Source organism: Pan troglodytes, chromosome 3 (assembly GCF_028858775.2).
Source record: "Pan troglodytes isolate AG18354 chromosome 3, NHGRI_mPanTro3-v2.0_pri, whole genome shotgun sequence".
Taxonomy (NCBI): Eukaryota; Metazoa; Chordata; class Mammalia; order Primates; family Hominidae; genus Pan; species Pan troglodytes.
In genome coordinates this window covers 1,071,653-1,096,250 of record NC_072401.2, presented here as the reverse complement: position 1 = coordinate 1,096,250, position 24,598 = coordinate 1,071,653, and the positions used below count along the sequence as shown (strand labels likewise).

The window sequence follows — 24,598 nt, the reverse complement described above, 5'->3', positions numbered from 1 at the left end:
GTGCTGGAGCCTCACAAGGGAAATGCTGAAAGATTAGCCTGGAGAATCTGAGAGCAGCTTGAAAGAAAATGTTTCCCTTAAATAATCACATCCCAGCAGCTGGAATGGAGGCCTGCAAGACAGGGGCTGACAGCAGGAGGCTGTTCCCATAAGTCTGCAGAAGAGCTGTGACGGGAACAACAGGCCACATAGGTCCGTGCAAAGGAGAGAGCCCCACGGACACAGTGGAAAGCAACTCAGCTTCAGACCCTGACCCTTGGCTCTAGTTCCCATTTCTTTAATTTTCACCTGTAAGAATAAAGAAGGATTAAAAATAGCAGCACTCAGTGTCAGGTGTATACAGGCACTGAAACATTTATTGGGGCGGGGCGCGGTGGCTCACACCTGTCATCCCGGCACTGTGGGAGGCTGAGGCGGGCGGATCATGAGGTCAGGAGTTCGAGACCAGCCTGGCCAACATGGTGAAACCCCCGTCTCTACTAAAAATACAAAAAATTAGCCGGGCATGGTGGCACCTGCCTGTAATCCCAGCTACTTAGGAGGCTGAGACAGGACAACTGTGTGAACCTGGGAGGCGGAGGTTGCAGTGAGCTGAGATCATGCCACTGCACTCAGCCTGGGCAACAAGAGTGAAACTCCGTCTCAAAAATGATTGAATAAATAAATAAATAAGAGCTCACTGTCTCTGGACATTGCTCTTGAGCTGCGGCAGTCCAGCCTGATCTGACGAGCTCACTGTTGACATAACGCTAACGAATCAGCCAATTGGAAACTTATTCTGACTACAGCCATATCTTCATTTTCACTTCTGAGAAGAAATTCTGCTGTGATGACACATTCCATTTTAAATTTTCAGCATTTTGTAAACACTGCTTTCCTGGGAGTAGGGAATATTGCTGGTGTCTAAATACTGCTTTCCTGTGAGTGGGGATATTGCTGGTGTTGAGTCAGTGACTCCATCGTCGGCTGTTTGCTCTCAGCATAGCTACAGTATGACGGATGAGAAAGTCAGTGCTTTGCCATCAACAATGACAGTTCAACAACAAAATAATCCAGAGTTCACTGCGGCTTCGAAGTGCAGCCCTGGAAGTCCCCTTTTCTCCTTTTCTCGTTCTGACATGGTCATGAAAACGTCCCAATGCAGTGACGATGAGTTCCAGCCACGGTGCAGAGGGCTGCTCAAAGCCACCGGCAGGCAGGCAGCACACGCCTGGCACACACTCAGCTGCACCACGGACGGGCTTACGGGTGAAGGCGACCACAGCTGAGCCAGTGGGGCTGGTTCCAACCAGGCTACGCACCATGAAATTTCAATTCTTAAATTATCACGTCATAAAATACGCTGCTTTTGATTTTTTCCAACTATTTAAAAATGTAAAGAAACATTCTTAGCTCATGGGATCCTCCTACCTCGGCCTCCCACAGTGCTAGGGTTACAGGCATGAGACACTGTGTCCGGCCCCCACGTTTCTAAAGCAAGAGGTGACAGGCATGTTCAGGATCCATGGAAAGAGGACTGGTGAGTGCGTGAGCCCCACGGCCCTCACCAGGAACGGACAGGAGCCTGGCACACCAAAGACCATGACACGCCCACCGAGTGAAAGAGCCCAGAGTGGGCTGAGACTGAGAATGGACACTTTGATAAATGTTTTAAACATGTTGCCTCTACGAAGACAGGTTTCTAAAAAAATTTATAAAAACAAAAAGAAACAACAAACCACTAAAAACCTAACCCCACCTCTGATCTAGCAGGGAACTCTCTTCCAGCAAGCCCCCACCATGTGGGGGTGCGGGGACAGCGTTGAGGGCCTGCCCGGAGTCCAGGTGGGAGAGGCAGGACCCTGTTGGCATCTCCTCCAAAACAGGCACCTGGACCCTCAAGGGCTGACGCCTCGCCTCACCACTGCATCCTTGCAGCTAACGCACGTTTCAGGAAGAGGCCTCTGGTCGGAGAAATGAGGTTTGCAATTGTCTGCACCACAGATAAAACTAAACAAATTGCAAGTAGCCTCCATCAAGAAAATAGGTGCACTGCTAATAGTTTTAAAGTTAGAATCCTCCTGCTGAAGAGCCACAATTGACTGAAAGCTTGAGAAACAACAAGAAAAAGAATATTGACTCAACGGAAAATATGGTGGCCAGAGACAGGAGCTGGTCAGGGAGACGGCTCGGGGCCACCGTGCCCTGGGGGTGTCAATCTGGAGCACTCCGGAACCTCTTGCCTCTCGACTTCTTCAATGTAGAGTGGAGTTGGCAGCGTCCACACCGGACAAGAGCGTGCTGAGGTGGACGAGAACATACAACCTGCTCCAGGCTGGACGCACACTCCAACTAACACGTGGAGACGAGCGATGGAACGGAGGTGGCATGCAGATCTCAGTGCCACCCGGCTCAGCACGTGGACGACACCTGCCCTGATGGATGCCCAGAAGCGGGCTTCCCAAAAACACGGGTGGAACGCACCCAGGTCCACTGCCGCAGGACAACCCAGGACAATGGGAAGGCAGAGGCAGGAGGGAACCAGAAGGAGGCCCATGAGTCAGTGGCATTCTCTGGATCCTGATTGGAATAAACAAAAACAGGCTGGGTGTGGGGGCTCACACCTGTAATCCCAGCACTTTGGGAGGCCAAGGCAGGAGGACTGCTTGAGCCCAAGAGTTCAAGACCAGCCTGGGCAACACAGCAAAACCCTATCCCTACAAAAAATTAGCCAGGATGGAGGTGCTTGCCTGTAGTTCCAGCTATCCGGCAGGCTGAGGTGGGAGAATCACTGGAGCCCGGGAGGTTGAGGCTACAGTGAGCTGTGATAGCACCACTGCACTCCAGCCTGGGCAGCAGAGACCAGGTCTCAAAATAAAGAAAGAAATAAACAACAACCAAAAAGCACCGCATTTATGAGACAACTAGAAATGTCAGCACTGAGTGGCTATTTGGTATTAAGGAATCTCTACTATTTTCCTAAACATTATCAAGGTATTGTGGTTATGAGCTTTAAGAAGAACCCTTATCTTTTGGGGATACGTACTGCAGCCTTTACAGATCAAAGGCCACAGGGTGAGGCTGAGGGAGCAGCAGGTGCAGCAAGGACGGCCACGCCTAGAAACTGCTGGCGGGGGGTGGTGGTCACAAAACTCGAGGTTCCTGCCCTGATCCCGCCCACTGCTAAGCGTTTGAAACGCTCCAGTGCAAACTTTATTTATTTATTTATTTTTTTGAGACAGAGTCTTGCTCTGTCGCCCAGCCTGGAGTGCAGTGGCGCGATCTCAGCTCACTGCAACCTCTGCCTCCCGGGTTCAAGCGATTCTCCTGCCTCAGCCTCCTGAGTAGCTGGGATTACAGGCGCCCGACACCACGCCCGACTAATTTTTTTTTTTTTTTTTTTTTGTATTTTTGGTAGAGACAGGGTTTCACTATGTTGGTCTGGCTGGTCTCAAACTCTTGACCTGATGATCCAGGCGCCTCGGCCTCCCAAAGTGCTGGGATTACAGGTGTGAGCCACTGCACCCGGCCACAAACGTTTCTTAAAGTGTCAGCACTGGTGGGGGTCACAAAACTTGGGGTCCCGCCCCGATCCCACCCACTGCTACGCATCTGAAACACTCGGTGCAAACGTTTCTTAAGGTGTCAGCATTTAACTCGAATGTATCCTTTGCCTTTTCCCAGGACTAAAAAACTTTCAGATATTAAAAGACTAATTGTTTGTATCTACGTTTACTCAGGAAATCTAAATTCTTCCTGCATGAATGAACTCTGTGAGTAGGGAAGAAGCCTCTAACAGTATGATTCTCTGGGTCACGCATTAAAGGCGAGATACGGTTTCTACGGATCTGGCATATTCAGCTGTGTTTTGAATTCCAACCCTCTTCTGAGATACAGTGAGAACCAGCCCAAGTGAATTCTCAGCTTCTCTATCTGCCTTTGAAAGGTCTGATGAGCAGAATACCAGGACAGCCCACCTGGCGCTGACCTGGCCCCTCCTTAGCCTCCTTGCCGGTCGCCAGCGGAGGGCCACCACCGTGAGAGTGTCGGGAGCTGGGGAGCTTTCAGCTGAGCGATCCCCAAGCAACTGATTTCCACTTTCAGGGTATTTGTACTACTTGGTATTTCTTTTAATTCTAAATGAAATTTGACTTTATGGTGAAGTTTTTCTAGAAACACCAGCTACCCGCTATGCCAACATGCTGCTCCTCTGTTGTGGGGAAGCTGAAGCTGTGGGATGAGGGGAGGCAGGCCTGGGACAGGAGGTGGGGCCCAGGAAGAAGTCAGGGTCCTGGGAGGCGCAGGAGCTGCGTTGAGCCCTGGGGGTCCCACGTGCTAAACATGCGATCCATACTTGCTGAATGAATACACAGAAGGGATAGAAAGATGTCTACGCATCTTAGACGAAAGAAGAGACCAGCCAAGGAGATGAAGTTGGGCTGAGAGCAGGGATGAGAAGACGGTGATTCGGCCAAAAGGAAAGGGGCCTCCCATCCGAGAACCAAACTTCCAGGAGAGCAGGGGCTGCAGAGGCCAGGCTGGGACCTCAGGGATCAGCAAGACAGTCGGACACTCACCTTCTTGGAGGCCTGGTACCAATTTGTAAACAATATCTTGCATGGTTCTGTCATGACTGGCAAAAGAACAGAAACGTGGAGTTAGCTGGAAATGTTAATTCTATAATTCTTGTACACTTTCCATTTAACAATATCAAAGTTCAGAATCACCAGTCTGGATCTTTGTTGGAATTTTACTTCTAGTTTACACATGAAAAAATGTGTCACCAAAAGCCATGTATGAGCTGAATTAACGCGTCATTTAACTTGGGCTCTGGCTGCTTCAAACATTTCAAATAATGACAGAGAAGGCTCTTCTGGGAACCCGTGCTTCTGTCTGCCGGACACCCCGGGTTCCCCACGTCCCGTGCGCTCAGGGGACACCGTCCCTGCAGACACCCCGGGTTCCCTGCATCCTATGCGCTCAGGGGACACCGTCCCTGAGGACACCCCGGGTTCCCTGCATCCTATGCGCTCAGGGGACACCACCCCTGCGGACACCCCGGGTTCCCCGCATCCTATGCGCTCAGGGGACACCGTCCCTGCAGACACCCCGGGTTCCCAGCATCCTATGCGCTCAGGGGACACCGTCCCTGCGGACACCCCGGGCTCCCCGCATCCTATGCGCTCAGGGGACACCGTCCCTGCGGACACCCCGGGTTCCCTGCATCCTATGCGCTCAGGGGACACCGTCCCTGCGGACACCCCGGGTTCCCCGAGTCCCGTGCGCTCAGGAGACACCGTCCCTGCGGACACCCCGGGTTCCCCGAGTCCCGTGCGCTCAGGGGACACCGTCCCTGCGGACACCCCGGGTTCCCCGAGTCCCGTGCGCTCAGGGAACACCGTCCCTGCGGACACCCCGGGTTCCCTGCATCCTATGCACTCAGGGGACACCATCCCTGCGGACACCCCGGGTTCCCCGCATCCTATGCGCTCAGGGGACACCATCCCTGCGGACACCCCGGGTTCCCCGCGTCCTGTGCGCTCAGGAGACACCGTCCCTGCGGACACCCCGGGTTCCCTGCATCCTATGCGCTCAGGGGACACCGTCCCTGCGGACACCCCGGGTTCCCCGAGTCCCATGCGCTCAGGAGACACCGTCCCTGCGGACACCCCGGGTTCCCCGAGTCCCGTGCGCTCAGGGAACACCGTCCCTGCGGACACCCCGGGTTCCCAGCATCCTATGCGCTCAGGGGACACCATCCCTGCGGACACCCCGGGTTCCCTGCATCCTATGCGCTCAGGGGACACCGTCCCTGCGGACACCCCGGGTTCCCCGAGTCCCATGCGCTCAGGAGACACCGTCCCTGCGGACACCCCGGGTTCCCCGAGTCCCGTGCGCTCAGGGAACACCGTCCCTGCGGACACCCCGGGTTCCCAGCATCCTATGCGCTCAGGGGACACCATCCCTGCGGACACCCCGGGTTCCCTGCATCCTATGCGCTCAGGGGACACCGTCCCTGCGGACACCCCGGGTTCCCCGAGTCCCATGCGCTCAGGGGACACCGTCCCTGCGGACACCCCGGGTTCCCCGAGTCCCATGCGCTCAGGAGACACCGTCCCTGCGGACACCCCAGGTTCCCCGCGTCCCGTGCGCTCAGGGGACACCGTCCCTGCGGACACCCCGGGCTCCCCGCATCCCGTGCGCTCAGGGGACACCGTCCCTGCGGACACCCCGGGCTCCCCGCATCCTATGCGCTCAGGGGACACTGTCCCTGAGGACACCCCCCCGGGTTCCCTGCATCCTATGCGCTCAGGGGACACCGTCCCTGAGGACACCCCGGGTTCCCCGCATCCTATGCGCTCAGGGGACACCATCCCTGCGGTCACCCCGGGTTCCCCGCATCCTATGCGCTCAGGGGACACCATCCCTGCGGACACCCCGGGTTCCCCGCATCCTATGCGCTCAGGGGACACCATCCCTGCGGTCACCCCGGGTTCCCCGCATCCTATGCGCTCAGGGGACACCATCCCTGCGGTCACCCCGGGTTCCCCGCATCCTATGCGCTCAGGGGACACCGTCCCTGCGGACACCCCGGGTTCCCCGCATCCTATGCGCTCAGGAGACACCGTCCCTGTGGACACCCCGGGTTCCCCGCATCCTATGCGCTCAGGGGACACCGTCCCTGCGGACACCCCGGGTTCCCCGCATCCCATGCGCTCAGGGGACACTGTCCCTGAGGACACCCCAGGTTCCCCGCGTCCCGTGCACTCAGGAGACACCATCCCTGCGGACACCCCGGGTTCCCCGCATCCTATGCGCTCAGGGGACACCGTCCCTGAGGACACCCCGGGTTCCCTGCATCCTATGCGCTCAGGGGACACCGTCCCTGCGGACACCCCGGGTTCCCCGCATCCCATGCGCTCAGGGGACACTGTCCCTGAGGACACCCCGGGTTCCCTGCATCCTATGCGCTCAGCGGACACTGTTCCTGCGGACACCCCGGGTTCCCCGCATCCCATGCGCTCAGGGGACACTGTCCCTGAGGACACCCCGGGTTCCCTGCATCCTATGCGCTCAGGGGACACTGTCCCTGAGGACACCCCGGGTTCCCTGCATCCTATGCGCTCAGGGGACACCGTCCCTGCAGACACCCCGGGTTCCCTGCATCCTATGCGCTCAGGGGACACCGTCCCTGCGGACACCCCGGGTTCCCTGCATCCTATGCGCTCAGGGGACACCGTCCCTGAGGACACCCCGGGTTCCCTGCATCCTATGCGCTCAGGGGACACCGTCCCTGCAGACACCCCGGGTTCCCTGCATCCTATGCGCTCAGGAGACACCACCCCTGTGGACACCCCGGGTTCCCCGCATCCTATGCGCTCAGGGGACACCACCCCTGCGGACACCCCGGGTTCCCCGCATCCTATGCGCTCAGGGGACACCGTCCCTGCGGACACCCCGGGTTCCCCGCATCCTATGCGCTCAGGGGACACCGTCCCTGAGGACACCCCGGGTTCCCCGCATCCTATGCGCTCAGGGGACACCGTCCCTGCGGACACCCCGGGTTCCCCGCATCCCATGCGCTCAGGGGACACCGTCCCTGAGGACACCCCGGGTTCCCTGCATCCTATGCGCTCAGGGGACACCGTCCCTGCGGACACCCCGGGTTCCCCGAGTCCCATGCGCTCAGGGGACACCGTCCCTGCGGACACCCCGGGTTCCCCGAGTCCCATGCGCTCAGGAGACACCGTCCCTGCGGACACCCCGGGTTCCCCGCGTCCCGTGCGCTCAGGGGACACCGTCCCTGCGGACACCCCGGGCTCCCCGCGTCCCGTGCGCTCAGGGGACACCACCCCTGCGGACACCCCGGGTTCCCCGCATCCCATGCGCTCAGGGGACACCGTCCCTGCGGACACCCCGGGTTCCCCGCATCCCATGCGCTCAGGGGACACCGTCCCTGCGGACACCCCGGGTTCCCCGCATCCCATGCGCTCAGGGGACACCGTCCCTGAGGACACCCTGGGTTCCCCGCATCCTATGCGCTCAGGGGACACCGTCCCTGCGGACACCCCGGGTTCCCCGAGTCCCATGCGCTCAGGAGACACCGTCCCTGCGGACACCCCGGGTTCCCCGCGTCCTGTGCGCTCAGAAGACACCATCCCTGCGGACACCCCGGGTTCCCCGCATCCCATGCGCTCAGGGGACACCGTCCCTGAGGACACCCCGGGTTCCCCGCATCCTATGCGCTCAGGGGACACCGTCCCTGCGGACACCCCGGGTTCCCCGAGTCCCATGCGCTCAGGAGACACCGTCCCTGCGGACACCCCGGGTTCCCTGCATCCTATGCGCTCAGGGGACACCGTCCCTGCGGACACCCCGGGTTCCCCGAGTCCCATGCGCTCAGGAGACACCGTCCCTGCGGACACCCCGGGTTCCCTGCATCCTATGCGCTCAGGGGACACCGTCCCTGCGGACACCCCGGGTTCCCTGCATCCCATGCACTCAGGGGACACCATCCCTGCGGACACCCCGGGTTCCCTGCATCCCATGCGCTCAGGGGACACCATCCCTGCGGACACCCCGGGTTCCCCGCGTCCTGTGCGCTCAGGAGACACCGTCCCTGCGGACACCCCGGGTTCCCTGCATCCTATGCGCTCAGGGGACACCGTCCCTGCGGACACCCCGGGTTCCCCGAGTCCCATGCGCTCAGGAGACACCGTCCCTGCGGACACCCCGGGTTCCCCGCGTCCTGTGCGCTCAGAAGACACCATCCCTGTGGACACCCCGGGTTCCCTGCATCCTATGCGCTCAGGGGACACCGTCCCTGCGGACACCCCAGGTTCCCCGCATCCTGTGCGCTCAGGGGACACCGTCCCTGCGGACACCCCGGGTTCCCCGCATCCTATGCGCTCAGGGGACACCGTCCCTGCGGACACCCCGGGTTCCCCGCATCCTATGCGCTCAGGGGACACTGTCCCTGCGGACACCCCGGGTTCCCCGCATCCTATGCGCTCAGGGGACACTGTCCCTGAGGACACCCCGGGTTCCCTGCATCCTATGCGCTCAGGGGACACTGTCCCTGAGGACACCCCGGGTTCCCTGCATCCTATGCGCTCAGGGGACACTGTCCCTGCAGACACCCTAGGTTCCCCGCGTCCTGTGCGCTCAGGAGACACCACCCCTGCGGACACCCCGGGTTCCCTGCATCCTATGCGCTCAGGGGACACCGTCCCTGCGGACACCCCGGGTTCCCTGCATCCTATGCGCTCAGGGGACACCGTCCCTGCGGACACCCCGGGTTCCCTGCATCCTATGCGCTCAGGGGACACCGTCCCTGCGGACGCCCCAGGTTCCCTGCATCCTATGCGCTCAGGGGACACTGTCCCTGCCCCTCCCACCAAGTGCTTCCTGGGGTCTCCTGGTCTTTGTGGGATTTCCACTGAACAGAGGCTTTTCTAGAATGTTTCCAAATAACGTAAAGAAAAGTCTGTAAGGGCCGGGTGCGGTGGCTCACACCTGTAATCCTAGCATTTGGGGAGACTGAGGCAGGCAGATGACCTGAGATCAGGAGTTTGAAACGAGCCTGGCCAACATGGTGAAACCCTATCTCTACTAAAAATACAAAAATTAGCTGGGCGTGGTGACATGCGCCTGTAATTCCAGCTACTCGGGAGGCTGAGGCAGGAGAATCACTTGAACCCGGGAGGTGGAGGTTGCGGTGAGCTGAGATGGCGCCATTGCACTCCAGCCTGGCGACAGAGCAAGACTCCATCTCAAGAAAAATAAATAAAATTAAAAAAATAATAATAATAAAAGGGAAAAACAAACACATCTGCCTTTCCTCCTTCAAAATGTGTCTTCAGAATTATCTCTACTACCCTCATGGTACGGGGAGCATTTCCCTTCCTTTGGAGCAACCCCCCAAATCTGAACGACCTCCCAAATCTGTGTGAGAACCACACGCTCCACCTGGCTGGCCCCTTGGCCTCCTGCTGACGTCCAGGCAAGAGGTGCCTTCTCCAGAAACGGTGGCTGGCCCAGGGGTGAGTCCAGGCTCGCTGTGACCCTGGGCAGAAGAGCACAGCGCAGGGAGAAAGACCTTGGCCATGTGTCAGGGGCAGCAGGGCCAGGGCCCCAGGACCATCTGCTCCACGGCAGAAAGGTGAAAGGGGTATCCAAGGGCCGGCTCACATCAAATTTAACTTCAGCAAATTCTGTGTAAAACTCATGAGATTCAACTTGGTCTTGAGGGCTCTCCAACAACTTAACTTGACTAAGTATTTTTTCTTTCTCTTTGAGACAGAGTCTCGCTCTGTCGCCAGGCTGGAGTGCAACGGCGCAATCTCCGCTTACTGCAACCTCGGCCTCCTGGGTTCAAGTGATTCTCCTGCCTCAGCCTCCTGAGTAGCTGGGATTATAGGCATGCACCACCATACCCAGCTAATTTTGTACTTTTAGTAGAGATGGGGTTTCTCCACGTTGGTCAGGCTGGTCTCAAACTCCTGACCTCAGGTGATCTGCCTGTGTCGGCCTCCCAAAGTGCTGGGATTACAGGCATGAGCCACTGCGCCCGGCCTACCTAAGTATTGATGGAAATGTATCTGCAGGCACAGCCTGGGCAGGCCTGGCAGGATGGCCTGGTGAGCGCTGGACCCAGGTTCTTCGTGTGCAGCTCCTGGGGTGCCCTTGGTCAGGAGAGGCTGCTGCCAAGGCAGGATGGGAGTACAGCGCTATAGCCTGGGAAGGCCCACACACAGAGACGCCCGGGGGCACTCACCCCACGTACTGTGGCCTGGGAAGGCCCACACACAGAGACGCCCGGGGGCACTCACCCCACGTACCGTGGCCTGGGAAGGCCCGCACTCACAGAGACGCCCGGGGGCACTCACCCCATGTACTGTGGCCTGGGAAGGCCCGCACTCACAGAGATGCCCGGGGGCACTCACCCCACGTACTGTGGCCTAGGAAGGCCCACACACAGAGACGCCTGGGGGCACTCACCCCACGTACTGTGGCCTGGGAAGGCCCGCACTCACCCGATGTACTGCAGGGGGTGGCTCTGGTGGATCACGATCCTGCAGGTGGGGCAGGTGTTGTTCTCCTCCAGGTACTTCACCAGGCAGCTCCTGCAGACTGTCATCAAAGCACAGGTGTGTTAGGAGAGCGTCTGAGAGCCAGGGCGCCCACCCCATCGGCGTACTCCACTGAACACGGGCGTCTCTGAGCTCGTTTCTGTGCAGATGCTCACTGCTGTCCTCCTTGTGGCTCTCAGCTTCTGAAAGGAAACATCTTGCTGTTCTGGTCTCAGGAGCAATGAGAAGGTTTTAATTGCCCCGTCAATAGGCTTCCTCAAAGAGGCAGGGTTAGGAATTAAGTGGGAAAAAAACTTAGAATGGGGAGATGATGCTCAAAGGTGAGAGAGCTGTGGGTCACCAGAACATGGGCTAAAACAGATAATTTTACAATACTTTGTCCTAAAAGATGACAGTATCTTCTACGTACAACTAGATAAAATCAAATGAAGATAACCTAACATAAAATATGCTAACCAATATCTAAAAATACGATTAACGTTAAAGTCAAAATTCTATCAAATTGGCAAATATTTTATTTCCTAAAGTGAGAAATACACAAGCATCACTTGTATTATAAGCGTACACTTCATTTTAAAGATCCTGTTTAAACAAAATGCTCCCCGGCCATCAAGAGACGCACACAGCGGTCGTCCACACCAGCAGGGCCGCCAGCCATGGGGCCTCAGGTTAGCCTAAGAGCCGAGCCTCAGCCTGATGGATGGCACCTGCCCGTCAGCGGTAGCCACACTTAGAAAAACACTCAGGTCCAGCCCCAGGTGTGAGTCCTCTAACACCAAAGCACAGACTCATCAGGTGTGAGGACGCACATCAGGTGTGAAGAACCACTGGAAGGTTCCCCTTTGAAGGATCTAAGGAACTCCTCTGGAGATGTGGAAACTGCCAGCAGTGAGCACTGTCACAGCGGCTACTGGCCTTGCTGCTCGGTGGGAGGAATGTGGGGTCTCTCCTGTGTTCCGCTCTCCTAAGTGAGGCCTCATCTGCTCTGAAACCACCCACAGGACCTTTAGCGTGAAATGACTTTTCTGACTTATCTTCAAGATCGTCTCTGCCCCTGGTCCTGGGTCCTGCTTTTGTCAGGCTTGAGCTAAAAGCGTGTGGTAACACAAAAGCCAAGGTTCTGAAGAGCACAGAGCTGGGAAGGGCGCGCCCTCCCTGGGTGGCGCGGGCAGGGCACGTACAGGTGTGCAGACACTCGGTCACCGTGGTGGCGTCGATGAGGTACCCGCTGCACAGGCGGCAGGTGATGTGGGCGTTGATGTCCCACAGCTTGATCTTCCTGGTCAACATCTTTGGCTTCTGCAAGAGAAAACGCGATTAATTAACACCTGAAACTCTTCCATGCCTTTCATCCTTGGCTGAGCTCTGACATCCACCCCCAGGGAGGACAGTGCAGGCCCTGAGGCCTGGGTGGCAGGAGCCTCTTGGGCTCACCGGATCCCAGGCTCCCATGTGCAGGGCACGGTCAGCAATCCAGTGTCTGCGTGCACTGGGACAAGCCCACCTTTTCAAAAGCCCCCGGCTCCCCCGCACTGGCTTCTCTCTGTGCCCAACACCCCCTCCTCTCCTCCTGCAGTGAGGACTGAGGAGGGTCCATAAAGCTGCAGAGAGGCAGGATCCCCGGGCTGTCTTCTGTGAAAGCGGAAGGAGCAGGAGGAGCCCGCGAAGGCAGAGCTGCCGGATGGGATGAGGATGGGCAGGCTCTGGGCACCTGGACCCTCTGTGGCTCACAGCGCGACCCTTGGGCCCAGTTTAGCGTCTGGGCTGTATGCTCACACCCCTTCCTCCCCATTCATTTCCGGGGCCGGCGCGGCTTCCACGGCGTCTCCTGAGGCTGTGTCTCCCAGAGCCTGAGGCAGCACGCGGCAGGGGCCCCACCCTACCCTCACAGGGTGGGCACAATGCCAGGCCACAGTGGCTGGCAGAGGCCCTGCCTTGACAGCTGCTGCAGCCGCTCTGCTCGCCCACCAGACCTGCGCCTTCGGGGAGGTGACCCCCGATGTCACCGCACGACGGCAGGCAGAGCCTGGTGATTTGCTTCTGTGCTTGAGGCAAGAGAGCAGGGCCACTCCGCGTGCAGAGGCTAGTGGGGACTCAGGGTGGCCAGGGTGCACCCCACTACTGGGAGTTCGCTCCCCACACCTTTCACCAGGGGAGCAGCAGGCATGAGTTTCCCTCAGTGGGGACGGAAAGCCGCGACCCAAACTGCTGCATGCGTGACACCACTTCCGTCATCACCGGCACCAAGAGGCCCAGCCTGGAGCTCTCTGCTGAGCCCCACATCGCCTGCTGCAGGCGCGGGCCTTGGCGTCCAGCTGCAGTCCCACGAAGCAGCTGAGAGCTGGGCTCATCCAGGGGCCACATGTTTGTGGGTGAGGCCTGTCCCCGACCACTCTGCCACCACCTTTACGCTTGCCGTCCTCATCTGGTCACAGAGACTTCCAAAGTCAAATTCTCCCCTCCTCCTCCTCCCTGCGGGGCTGTGAGGTTCGGGAGACCTGATGCATACTGAGGACACGGGAGCCTGCCCAGGAAGGGAGAGGGAGGGGAAGGAGAAGGAGGGGAAGGAGAAGGAGGGGAAGGAGAGAGAGGGGAAGGGGAGGAAGGGGAGGGAGGGGAGGGGGAGCCCCGCCCTACGCCCCTGACGACCACGCCCACCCACAAGGGGAGGAGAGCCCCACCCTACGCCCTGAGGACCATGCCCCCCCACGAGGGGAGGGGAGCCCCGCCCTACGCCCGAGGACCACGCCCACCCACGAGGGGAGGGGGAGCCCCGCCCTACGCCCCTGAGGGCCACGCCCACCCACGAGGGGAGGGGAGCCCCACCCTACGCCCCTGAGGACCACGCCCACCCATGAGGGGAGGGGAGCCCCGCCCTACGCCCGAGGACCACGCCCACCCACGAGGGGAGGGGAGCCCCACCCTACGCCCCTGAGGACCACGCCCACCCACGAGGGGAGGGGGAGACCCGCCCTACGCCCCTGAGGACCACGCCCACCCACGAGGGGAGGGGGAGCCCCGCCCTACGCCCCTGAGGGCCACGCCCACCCACGAGGGGAGGGGAGCCCCACCCTACGCCCCTGAGGACCACGCCCACCCATGAGGGGAGGGGAGCCCCGCCCTACGCCCGAGGACCACGCCCACCCACGAGGGGAGGGGAGCCCCACCCTACGCCCCTGAGGACCACGCCCACCCACGAGGGGAGGGGGAGACCCGCCCTACGCCCCTGAGGACCACGCCCACCCACGAGGGGAGGGGGAGACCCGCCCTACGCCCCTGAGGACCACGCCCACCCACGAGGGGAGGAGAGCCCCACCCTACGCCCTGAGGACCACGCCCACCCACGAGGGGAGGGGGAGACCTGCCCTACGCCCGAGGACCACGCCCACCCACGAGGGGGGGGAGCCCCGCCCTACACCCCTGAGGGCCACGCCCACCCAGGAGGGAACAGAGCACCCAGGAGGGGAGAGACAGCCCTGCCCTGCGCCCCTGAGGACCTCCCTGCAGGATGCTAGTCGACCGCCTCACAACTCACTGGGCTGAGGCCCCAGGCTCGGGCCCCAAGCAGCACTGCTCCTCGGCGACACGCCGGGAACCCAAGTGAACCAGTGACGGAAGGAGACCAGCCCTCTGCACCCCGCACTGCCATCGAGGCCTGGGTCCCCCACAGCTGGCTGGACCTTGGACTCTCACAGGAGGGGCCAGGAAAACTCGGCAGTGAACCCTGAACACTGCATCGTGTCCTGACCAGCTGGCTCCTAATGATCGCCGGCCCTCGCCACAACCAGCAACAGGGCAGGGCAAGGAGTCAGCAGGACCCCGGGTGTCGGGGGGCGTGGGCCTCACCTCCGCTAGACGTCCGCGTGTCCGTCCCTCTGCCGGGGCATGGAGGCTTCAGGCCAGCACTCCCACGCGACGCTGCCTCCTGGCTCCGCACGGGGACTCGCTTCTGCACCCTCCTTCCGGCCCTGGCTCTTTTTCCATTTTCTAGCACAGAAACCACACCTGTTAGTTCACTTCGCGTCATGGATGTGTGACTGCCACAACTCCGCCATTCCTACTGGAACTTGCAACCAAGCCCTACCGAGCAAAGGGCGGAATGGGGTCAATCAGAAGTACTGACCGGGAGAAAAGCTAAGGACCCACGCATGGCTCCAGCCTGTCCTCAGAGCCTGGGTTTCAGAGGCACTGCAAGGAACGCCAACCACATGCACAAAGCGTGGTCCCGGCGGAGTCCGGCAGTTCACAGGTGCGGAAAGAAGAGGGCAGTCGGCCTACGCGCACTTACCTGAGCACGACGCCTGGGGTCCCTGCTACATTGTGACGCCTGCGGAGAAAAAGCACAACAGGGTTACCCGTGGGCCGGAGGCGGACGACCCCCACCCCACCCGTGGTGCCAAGCCTGGCTCGGTTACACTGCTCTGTTCCTTGCTTAAAATAACCAAAAGTTCTTCAGGGACCGTGAAGAACAGGCTCTACCCGGGAGACACGGGCTGGTCTCGCTGCCTGTCGGGCGTCTCTGAGCCCAGGCCCAAGGCATCGGAGACAGCAGGAGTGGGCACGCGGCCCATGGGGGTGGGGGGGCAGCTGGGGGCCCCATCATGCTGTTTTGGGCCCAAGAAGGCAGGATGTGAGTCTGTGGAGCCCCCTGGAGGAGGGGTGAATTTCAGGGGTGATCTGGGGAAATGCAGGACGTCAGAGGCAAGGCAGTGACGGCTGGCTCCACGACGCAGCCAAGAGAGGCCCGCAATTCTGCTGCTGTGCACAGGGCACCATGTTCTCTCCCAGTCACAGACCTGCCTGAGCCTAGCAGATGTGCACCAAGGGCCCCGGCGTGGGCACTGAGCCTGGTGTGGGGCTCGGCGGGGATGAGGACAGGGAGGGCACCTGGGGCCTCAGACAGGCAGGGAGGGGCAGGGGAGGGACACGGTCCCCACCTGGGACCAGGGGACCACGTAGGGACCCTGCGTCTGGGATGGGGCATCAGGATGACTGCCATACTGGGAGTGCTTCCCCGGGAACCTCGGTGGCCTCCCCCACGTTCCTGTCTGAGTTGGGGAAATAGGTGGCTGGAGTCAGACTGGGGAAAGTGGGGGCCTGGGATGACGTACAGTGTCTGTGGCTAAGTGACAGAGATTAAATACTTTCATGCTCTTCATTTTCCACCCCATTTGTATCATTTCTACTCTTCCCGTTTCCCATAACTGCACTTTTTATTAACTAATCTTTGAAACTCAGTTAACTTTTATATAAAAAGGGAGGAAGAAGGAAAGAGTAGAGTTAGTCTTCCCAGGCAAATATAAGGGGAGATCAGCAGGCATGTCTGAGGCACCTGAGTTAGGGAGAAGAGAAACAAGATGAAGAGAATGAAGCCAGGCTCAAAGCCAGGCTTCCGGAATATTCTGCAACACTGGGGGCTTCCACATCTCCACTGCCCAACAGCACAGCTGCTGACCACACATGGCGTGGAGCACCTGAACTGTGGCTTGTGGGACTGAAGGATCTCATTATAATTATTATTATTTCTTTTTTTTTTTTGAGACAGGATCTTGCTCTGCCACCCAGGGTGCAGTGCAGTGGCACGATCTTGGCTTACTACAGCCTTGACCTCCTGGGCTTGAGCAATCCTCCCACTTCAGCCTCCTGAGTAGCTGGGATTACAAGCATGCACCACCACACCTGGCTAATTTTTGTATTTTTAGTAGAGACAGGGTCTCGGTCTGTTATCCAGGCTGGCCGCGAACTACTGGGGTCAAGTGATCCTCCCGCCTCAGCCTCTCAAAGTGCTGAGATTACAGGTGTGAGCCACCGTGCCCAGCCCAGTTTTTTTTTTTTTTTTTTTTGAGATGGAGTCTCGCTCTGTCACCCAGGCCGGAGTGCAGTGGTGCAATCTCGGCTCACTGTAACCTCCACTTTCCAGATTCAAGCAATTCTTGTGCCTCGGCCTCACGAGTAGCTGGGATTATAGACGTCCGCCACCACGCCCAGTTAACTTTTGTATTTTTAGTAGAGATGGGGTTTCACCATGTTGCCCAGGCTGGTCTCGAACTCCTGGCCTCCAGTGATTCACCCACCTCGGCCTCCCAGAGTGCTGGGAATACAGGCGTGAGCCACCACACCCGGCCAACCGAACGAATTTTTAATTGTATTTAATTTTAGTTAAACTGTGGCCAGTGGCTCCTGTGTTGGCTGGTACAGCTGGCGGCTCCTGACAGGAGTTCTCGGACTTCAGTGATAACACAGACACAGACCTTGGAGCCAGCATTCTAATGAAGGAAGACAGACAATAACTAACAAACAAACAGGTCAATTATTTACTATGTTAGAAGGTGACAAACACAGCCATCCCTTGGTATCCGTGAGGGACTAGTTCCAGGACGCCGCTGATACCAAAATCCACAGGTGCTCAAGTCCCGGACATGAAGTGGTGTCGAGTCTGCACAGAAGCTATGCACGCCGCCCCCCACGCGCTCTACGCCATCCCCAGATTACTCACGACACTTAACACGCTGTGCACGCCGCCCCCCACGCGCTCTACGCCATCCCCAGATTACTCACGACACTTAACACGCTGTGCACGCCGCCCCCCACGCGCTCTACGCCATCCCCAGATTACTCACGACACTTAACACGCTGTGCACGCCGCCCCCCACGCGCTCTACGCCATCCCCAGATTACTCACGACACTTAACACGCTGTGCACGCCGCCCCCCACGCGCTCTACGCCATCCCCAGATTACTCACGACACTTAACACGCTGTGCACGCCGCCCCCCACGCGCTCTACGCCATCCCCAGATTACTCACGACACTTAACACGCTGTGCACGCCGCCCCCCACGCGCTCTACGCCATCCCCAGATTACTCACGACACTTAACACGCTGTGCACGCCGCCCCCCACGCGCTCTACGCCATCCCCAGATTACTCACGACACTTAACACGCTGTGCACGCCGCCCCCCACGCGCTCTACACCATCCCCAGATTACTCACGACACTTAACACGCTGTGCACGCCGCCCCCCATGCGCTCTACGCCATCCCGATTACTTACGACACTTAACACGCTGTAAACACTATGTCAATGGTTTTTCTACTGTATTTTTAAGATGTGCATTATTGTTATTGTTGTACTGTTATTTTTTATTGTTTTGGTTCCCAAACATTTTCAATCTGTGTTGACTGGACCCATGGATTCGGGGGAGCTGGCCGTGCACTGTTAAACCAGGTGCACCTAAAGCAGGTGACGTCTGAGCACGGACAAGATATGATGAACTTGACCCTAATAAAATGGAAAGTTTACATGAAACTGCTAAGTTCCTAGAACAGTAATTCACCAGCATTGAGACTAGCAGAGAAAACCCAGGAAGTTCCAGAACCTTCAGGGAGCCAGGTCAATGGTCAGAAAGTCCCTTCCAAGACAGCATCAGGCCCCGGAGGGATGCAGGTGGTTTCACCAGACGCTCAGGGCACAAATAATTCAGTCTCATACTCTTCTCGGAGAACTAAAAGGAGCCTTTTTCCAACTCACACTATGAGCCTGACATAACCAGGCACTGACCATGGCAGACGGAAAGAACTCAACATTAACCTCACCAGGAAACACAGAGGTGAAAATCCAAAGAAAACGGTTAGTCATCCTTTTTAAGCAATATACAAAAAGATAATCATTCTTGACAAACTCAGAGTCCTAGAAAACAAAGTGGGCTTAATGCCTATGGGAAAAAGATACAATTTATGACAAAAGATACAAGGAGAAAAATCACATGATCTTCCCAGCAGGTGCATAAAAATCATTTGACAAAATCATTGTCCATTCATGATTTAAAAAAAACAAAACTCAGCCAAGCATAGTGGCTCATGCCTGTAATCCCAGCACTTTGAGAGGCCGAGGCTGGCAGATCATGAGGTCAGGAGATGGAGACCATCCTGGCTAACACGGTGAAACTCTGTCTCTACTAAAAATACAAAAAATTAGCCGGGTGTAATGGCAGGTGCCTGTACTCCCAGCTGTTCGAGAGGCTGAGGCAGGAGAATTGCCTGAACCCGGGAGGCGGAGGTTGCAGTGAGCCGAGATCGCGCCTTGCACTCCAGCCTGGGGAATAAGACTGAAACTCCATCTCAAAAAAAAAAAAAAAAAAAAAAGACACTCGCTAACACACACATCCTCTCAAAGTCTTATACAACAATGTTCAAAGCAGCCCTTTTCCTAACAGCCCCAAACTGGAAACAACCACCTAGTTAGTCCATCAGGAGGCGGATGATAAACACAGCGTAACCCCTCCCCACGCAGACGTGGCTCGGCAGTGAGAGTGAGCAACGCAGGTGCCCAGGATCCCACAGGGGAGAGGGGCAGACGCAGGAGCGCACACACGTTCCCACACGCCACGCAATTCCAGAACAACGGCAAGTCTGGTGGGAGGACGCAGGCACACACAGTCCAGGCAAAGCAGGGACTGGCCACAGAGGGAATTGAGGGAGGCCTGCGGGGACCGAGCTCTGGGCCAGCACTGCTGGCAAGTCCATGAAACTGGACAGGGGGTGAAAAGTCCCCAAACTGCACAATAAAACTGGTGAATTTTAGTGTGTATCTTACAATTAAAAACATACACCATAAACATCATTCCTGTGGTGAAATTAGAAAAAAAAAGCCAAACTCTCAGCTTGTATTGCACCATCCCACCCCAAAAATAACCAGGGCTGGGTGGGTGAGGACACTGGAAAAGGCGACCGTGAACCTTTGGAGGTTGCTAAGGAGGGTATCGTCATGATTGTGGATGAGGAGAAGATTTACGAGACAGAAAACAAAACTGACCATGAAGGAAATGACAAAGTCAAAGATAAGCACCCTGAGTTATTCAAAAGCACCATGGAGAAAAAAAGCCAAGGCCTGAGGGAAATTTCGGCAGTGCCTCCAGGGCCACAACCTAGACCAGGGCCTGGCCATCGTGGCCCGGCTGTGCCCCGTGGGCTGTGTGAGTGGGTTTGCTGGCCCCCGCAGGGCCTGCTCCCAGCACACAGCGCTGCTCATTGGAGGGAGGCCTGGGGCCGCACGATATTCACCATCTGCTCCGTCACAGGGTTTGCCAGCCCCACTCTAGCCAACAGAGAGCTTCACAAAAGAGAAATTTCAAACAAGCATGTTTTAAATGCTCAACTGTATCAGTGAACTAGGAAATGCACATTAAAAACCCGACGAGATGGCTGCTGACCCTGGCATGCAGAAGCCACGGCCGCAGCGCCACACAGCCCAGGTGCGCACCCACAAGACCATTCCTGCCCGCCAGCCTCTGCCCCACAGCCCATCCCGCCCGCGGCTGCCCACTGCTGGTGGCCTGTTTCACTTCCATGGACACACGGTGGACGGGGCCGATCCTAACCATGGCTCGGAAGAGGCTGGGACGACCTGAGGGTTAATCGGAGACACAGAGAGCCTGGCGGAGAGTGGCCCCGGGGCTCCTGAAATGGGGAGGCCAGTGAGGGGCCAGTTGGGGAAACTGAGGCGGCTCCAGGAGGCTCCGTCATCATCTGTGGTCACCTGCTGGGGGACCCGGGGACGAGCGCTGGGGCTGGACAGGAGGGGCAGCGACTCGGGTTTCCCCTGGGCAAATAAGAGCAGAACCCACAGCAGCCCTCTGCAGCCCACACAGCCACAGCACAGAGCCCACAGCAGCCCTCGGCAGCCCACACAGCCACAGCGCAGAGCCCACAGCAGCCCTCGGCAGCCCACGGAGCCACAGCGCAGAGCCCACGGCAGCCCTGGGCAGCCCACGGAGCCACAGCGCAGAGCCCACGGCAGCCCTGGGCAGCCCACGGAGCCACAGCGCAGAGCCCACGGCAGCCCTGGGCAGCCCACGGAGCCACAGCGCAGAGCCCACGGCAGCCCTGGGCAGCCCACGGAGCCACCGCGCAGAGCCCACGGCAGCCCTCGGCAGCCCACGGAGCCACGGCCCAGAGCCCACGGCAGCCCTCGGCAGCCCACGGAGCCACGGCGCAGAGCCCGTTCCTACTCCCTCCTCACATGGACACGGCTCCGCCATGCACTGGGTCAGATGGTCCCATGGGCCCCACAACCCCTCAGGGCCGCTGCCCCTCCTCCCAGCAGCCTACACACCCCACGTCTAGTCCACAACTTCTCATTAGGTCTTAATTTATCATTTCTTAATATGCAGAAATATAAACAAAAGCTTAAAGCTGGAAACAGAACTTCCCACGATTGTCACGGCTCCACATGTACACCCCTCACGGCGCGGCCAGCGGTCCGCAATACGCACCTCACACAGCCTCTGACAAGGAGAGACAGGAGCTGAAATACGAGTCCTCATCAAAACCAACCACAGAAGTGCAGGCTCTGGTGACCTGAACAGTGTGGGAAGCTCCCTCCTGTGCCCGCATCTGCCCGCCTGCTGCACCCGCGGTGTCACCAGGCCAGTTTCAGATCCCAAACTGCCTACTTCTCTCAGTGTGCACAACTATTGATATGTATAAAGGCAGATTTATCAACACTAAGACAGTAATTTCTTTTCTTTGCTTTTTTTTTTTTTGAGAAAAAGTCTTGCTCTGTCACCAGGCTGGAGTGCAGTGGTGTGATCTCTGCTCACTGCAACTTCTGCCTCCTGGATTCAAGCAATTCTGTCTCAGCCTCCCATGTAGCTGGGACTACAGGCGTGCACCACCACACCCAACTAATTTTGTGTGTGTGTGTGTGAGATGGAATCTCGCTCTGTCGCCCAGGCTGGAGTGCAGTGGTGTGATCTCGGCTCACTGCAAGCTCCGCCTCCCGGGTTCACACCATTCTCCTGCCTCAGCCTCCTGAGTACCCAGCTAATTTTTTGTATTTTTAGTAGAGACGGGGTTTTCACCACGTTGGCCAGGCTGGTCTCGACTCCTGACCTCAGGATCTGCCCACCCAGGCCTCCCAAAGTGCTGGGATTACAGATGTGAGCCACCGTGCCCGGCCAAGAATAATTTCTAACAAAACACCTGGAGTATTTTATGAAGTAAATAAACAAAAGACAGACCTTGAACTGGCAGCTGCCACCCCACCCAGCCCACAGCACAGGCTCCGCCTTCTGGTCCATGGCCCCCACAGCACCGCTGTCCACCAGGGTGCTCCGTGGAGCTTCACCTTCCCCACCTGTGCGGCCGGCTGTGGTGGCCCACAGGACTGAGCCCCTGACCTGGCTGGCATGGCCGAGGACGGACTCGGGTGTGGAAAAGCCTCCGGGGCCTTTGCTGTAGCCCCTGAGCCTCCTTGTCACCCACTTCCCTGTCTCCCGCAGCCGATCCCACCTCTTCGCTCTCGTCCCAAGGCCACATGGGCCTGACCACCCCCAGGGCTCCGCGCCCCCTCCCGGCTGACAACCACCATCTGCCCTGAGTCTGTCTGCCGGGGCTCTGCCGTCGGGCCCTGAAGTTCTCAAACTGACCCAAACATTCCTTGACTGTTAACAGCAGCTGCTGTGCCTGACGCTTGCAGTCCTGGGCAGACAGCAGCCCCCACCATCCTCACAGCTGCTGGGGAAGGGAGCGTGGCCCAGAGACCCCTTGATCCCTGGACGCCCCACGCGCCTCCTCCCTCTGCTGACTCCACTCTGCCCTGTCCCCGGAATGCGCTGTGGCCATGGAGACCACAGGCCTTCTGGGGAGCCAGCCAGCCTGGGGTGCCGTGGGGCCTGACGCGTCACAGACCAGACCTGGGTCACAGGGGGTGTTGCACTCCAGCCCCTCCTGGCCTCACACAGGCCCCTGTGCTGTCCTTCGGCCTGGGCTGCCCGCTCAGCTCTCGGCTCCATCCCCATCCAGCCAGCAGCCTCCGCTCCTGCGTCCTGAGAGTCTTCTAGGAATCTGCCCTACAAGGCCCCCTCACCTGGGGGTGAGGACCCTGCCCCACACAACCAGACTGAAGGGGCCCCCACACCGTCTGGAACTCTCTGTCTTTCCTGGTCAGACTCACAAGCTCCACGTCCACACAGCTCTCACTTTCACAGAGCCCCATCCCTCCTTCCTGGGGGTGCCAAGCCCACCCCTTCCTCTGGTCTGCCCTGCCCTACCCTCTGGGCACCCCACTCTGGTCACCCACCTTCTTCTGCTTCCTGAGGGCATCTTCCAGATCTTTTTCCACCTCCCTCCTCTCAATGATCACACCCAGGGCCAGCCCCTCCAGGTGCCACTTCTAGCCTCCGAAATGCACCCTCCTCTCCCGGGTGGACCTCAAGGTCACGTGGCTCCATATGGCTCCCGGCAACTGCAGCGGCTAGGAGCCTTCAGAAATGCGCAGGGAACACAGCTCTCACCACACTTTTCAGACACATCCCCGCGCGGACGGCAATGACCGAGTGTGGACCCGGCGCGGACGGCGATGACGCGAGTGTGGACCCGGCGCGGGCGGGCGATGACGCGAGTGTGGACCCGACGCGGCGGGCGATGACGCGAGTGTGGACCCGGCGCGGACGGCGATGACGCGAGTGTGGACCCGGCGCGGACGGGCGATGACGCGAGTGTGGACCCGGCGCGGACGGGCGATGACGCGAGTGTGGACCCGGCGCGGACGGGCGATGACGCGAGTGTGGACCCGGCGCGGACGGGCGATGACGCGAGTGTGGACCCGGCGCGGACGGGCGATGACGCGAGTGTGGACCCGGCGCGGACGGGCGATGACGCGAGTGTGGACCCGGCGCGGACGGGCGATGACGCGAGTGTGGACCCGGCGCGGACGGGCGATGACGCGAGTGTGGACCCGGCGCGGACGGGCGATGACGCGAGTGTGGACCCGGCGCGGACGGGCGATGACGCGAGTGTGGACCCGGCGCGGACGGGCGATGACGCGAGTGTGGACCCGGCGCGGGCGGGCGATGACGCGAGTGTGGACCCGGCGCGGGCGGGCGATGACGCGAGTGTGGACCCGGCGCGGGCGGGCGATGACGCGAGTGTGGACCCGGCGCGGGCGGGCGATGACGCGAGTGTGGACCCGGCGCGGGCGGGCGATGACGCGAGTGTGGACCCGGCGCGGGCGGGCGATGACGCGAGTGTGGACCCGGCGCGGGCGGGCGATGACGCGAGTGTGGACCCGGCGCGGGCGGGCGATGACGCGAGTGTGGACCCGGCGCGGGCGGGCGATGACGCGAGTGTGGACCCGGCGCGGGCGGGCGATGACGCGAGTGTGGACCCGGCGCGGGCGGGCGATGACGCGAGTGTGGACCCGGCGCGGGCGGGCGATGACGCGAGTGTGGACCCGGCGCGGGCGGGCGATGACGCGAGTGTGGACCCGGCGCGGGCGGGCGATGACGCGAGTGTGGACCCGGCGCGGGCGGGCGATGACGCGAGTGTGGACCCGGCGCGGGCGGGCGATGACGCGAGTGTGGACCCGGCGCGGGCGGGCGATGACGCGAGTGTGGACCCGGCGCGGGCGGGCGATGACGCGAGTGTGGACCCGGCGCGGGCGGGCGATGACGCGAGTGTGGACCCGGCGCGGGCGGGCGATGACGCGAGTGTGGACCCGGCGCGGGCGGGCGATGACGCGAGTGTG

At 59.4% G+C, this 24,598-nt stretch overlaps 1 protein-coding gene across 7 annotated transcripts in view; it reads right to left on the bottom strand.

The window, feature by feature from the left end:
- Positions 1-24,598, bottom strand: part of PCGF3 (polycomb group ring finger 3) — a 74,239-nt gene that overhangs the window by 24,885 nt on the left and 24,756 nt on the right. For 4 of the 7 annotated variants that reach the window (XM_024355899.3, XM_024355900.3, XM_054682635.2 and 1 more), the window contains 5 exon segments: positions 15,361-15,399; positions 14,919-15,059; positions 12,254-12,371; positions 11,016-11,112; positions 4,557-4,612 (listed from right to left, as the gene is read on the bottom strand). In XM_024355899.3, coding sequence (XP_024211667.1) covers positions 4,557-4,612; positions 11,016-11,112; positions 12,254-12,362 — 262 coding nt within the window. In that variant the 5' untranslated portion in view covers positions 12,363-12,371; positions 14,919-15,059; positions 15,361-15,399. 7 annotated transcript variants of the gene reach the window in all.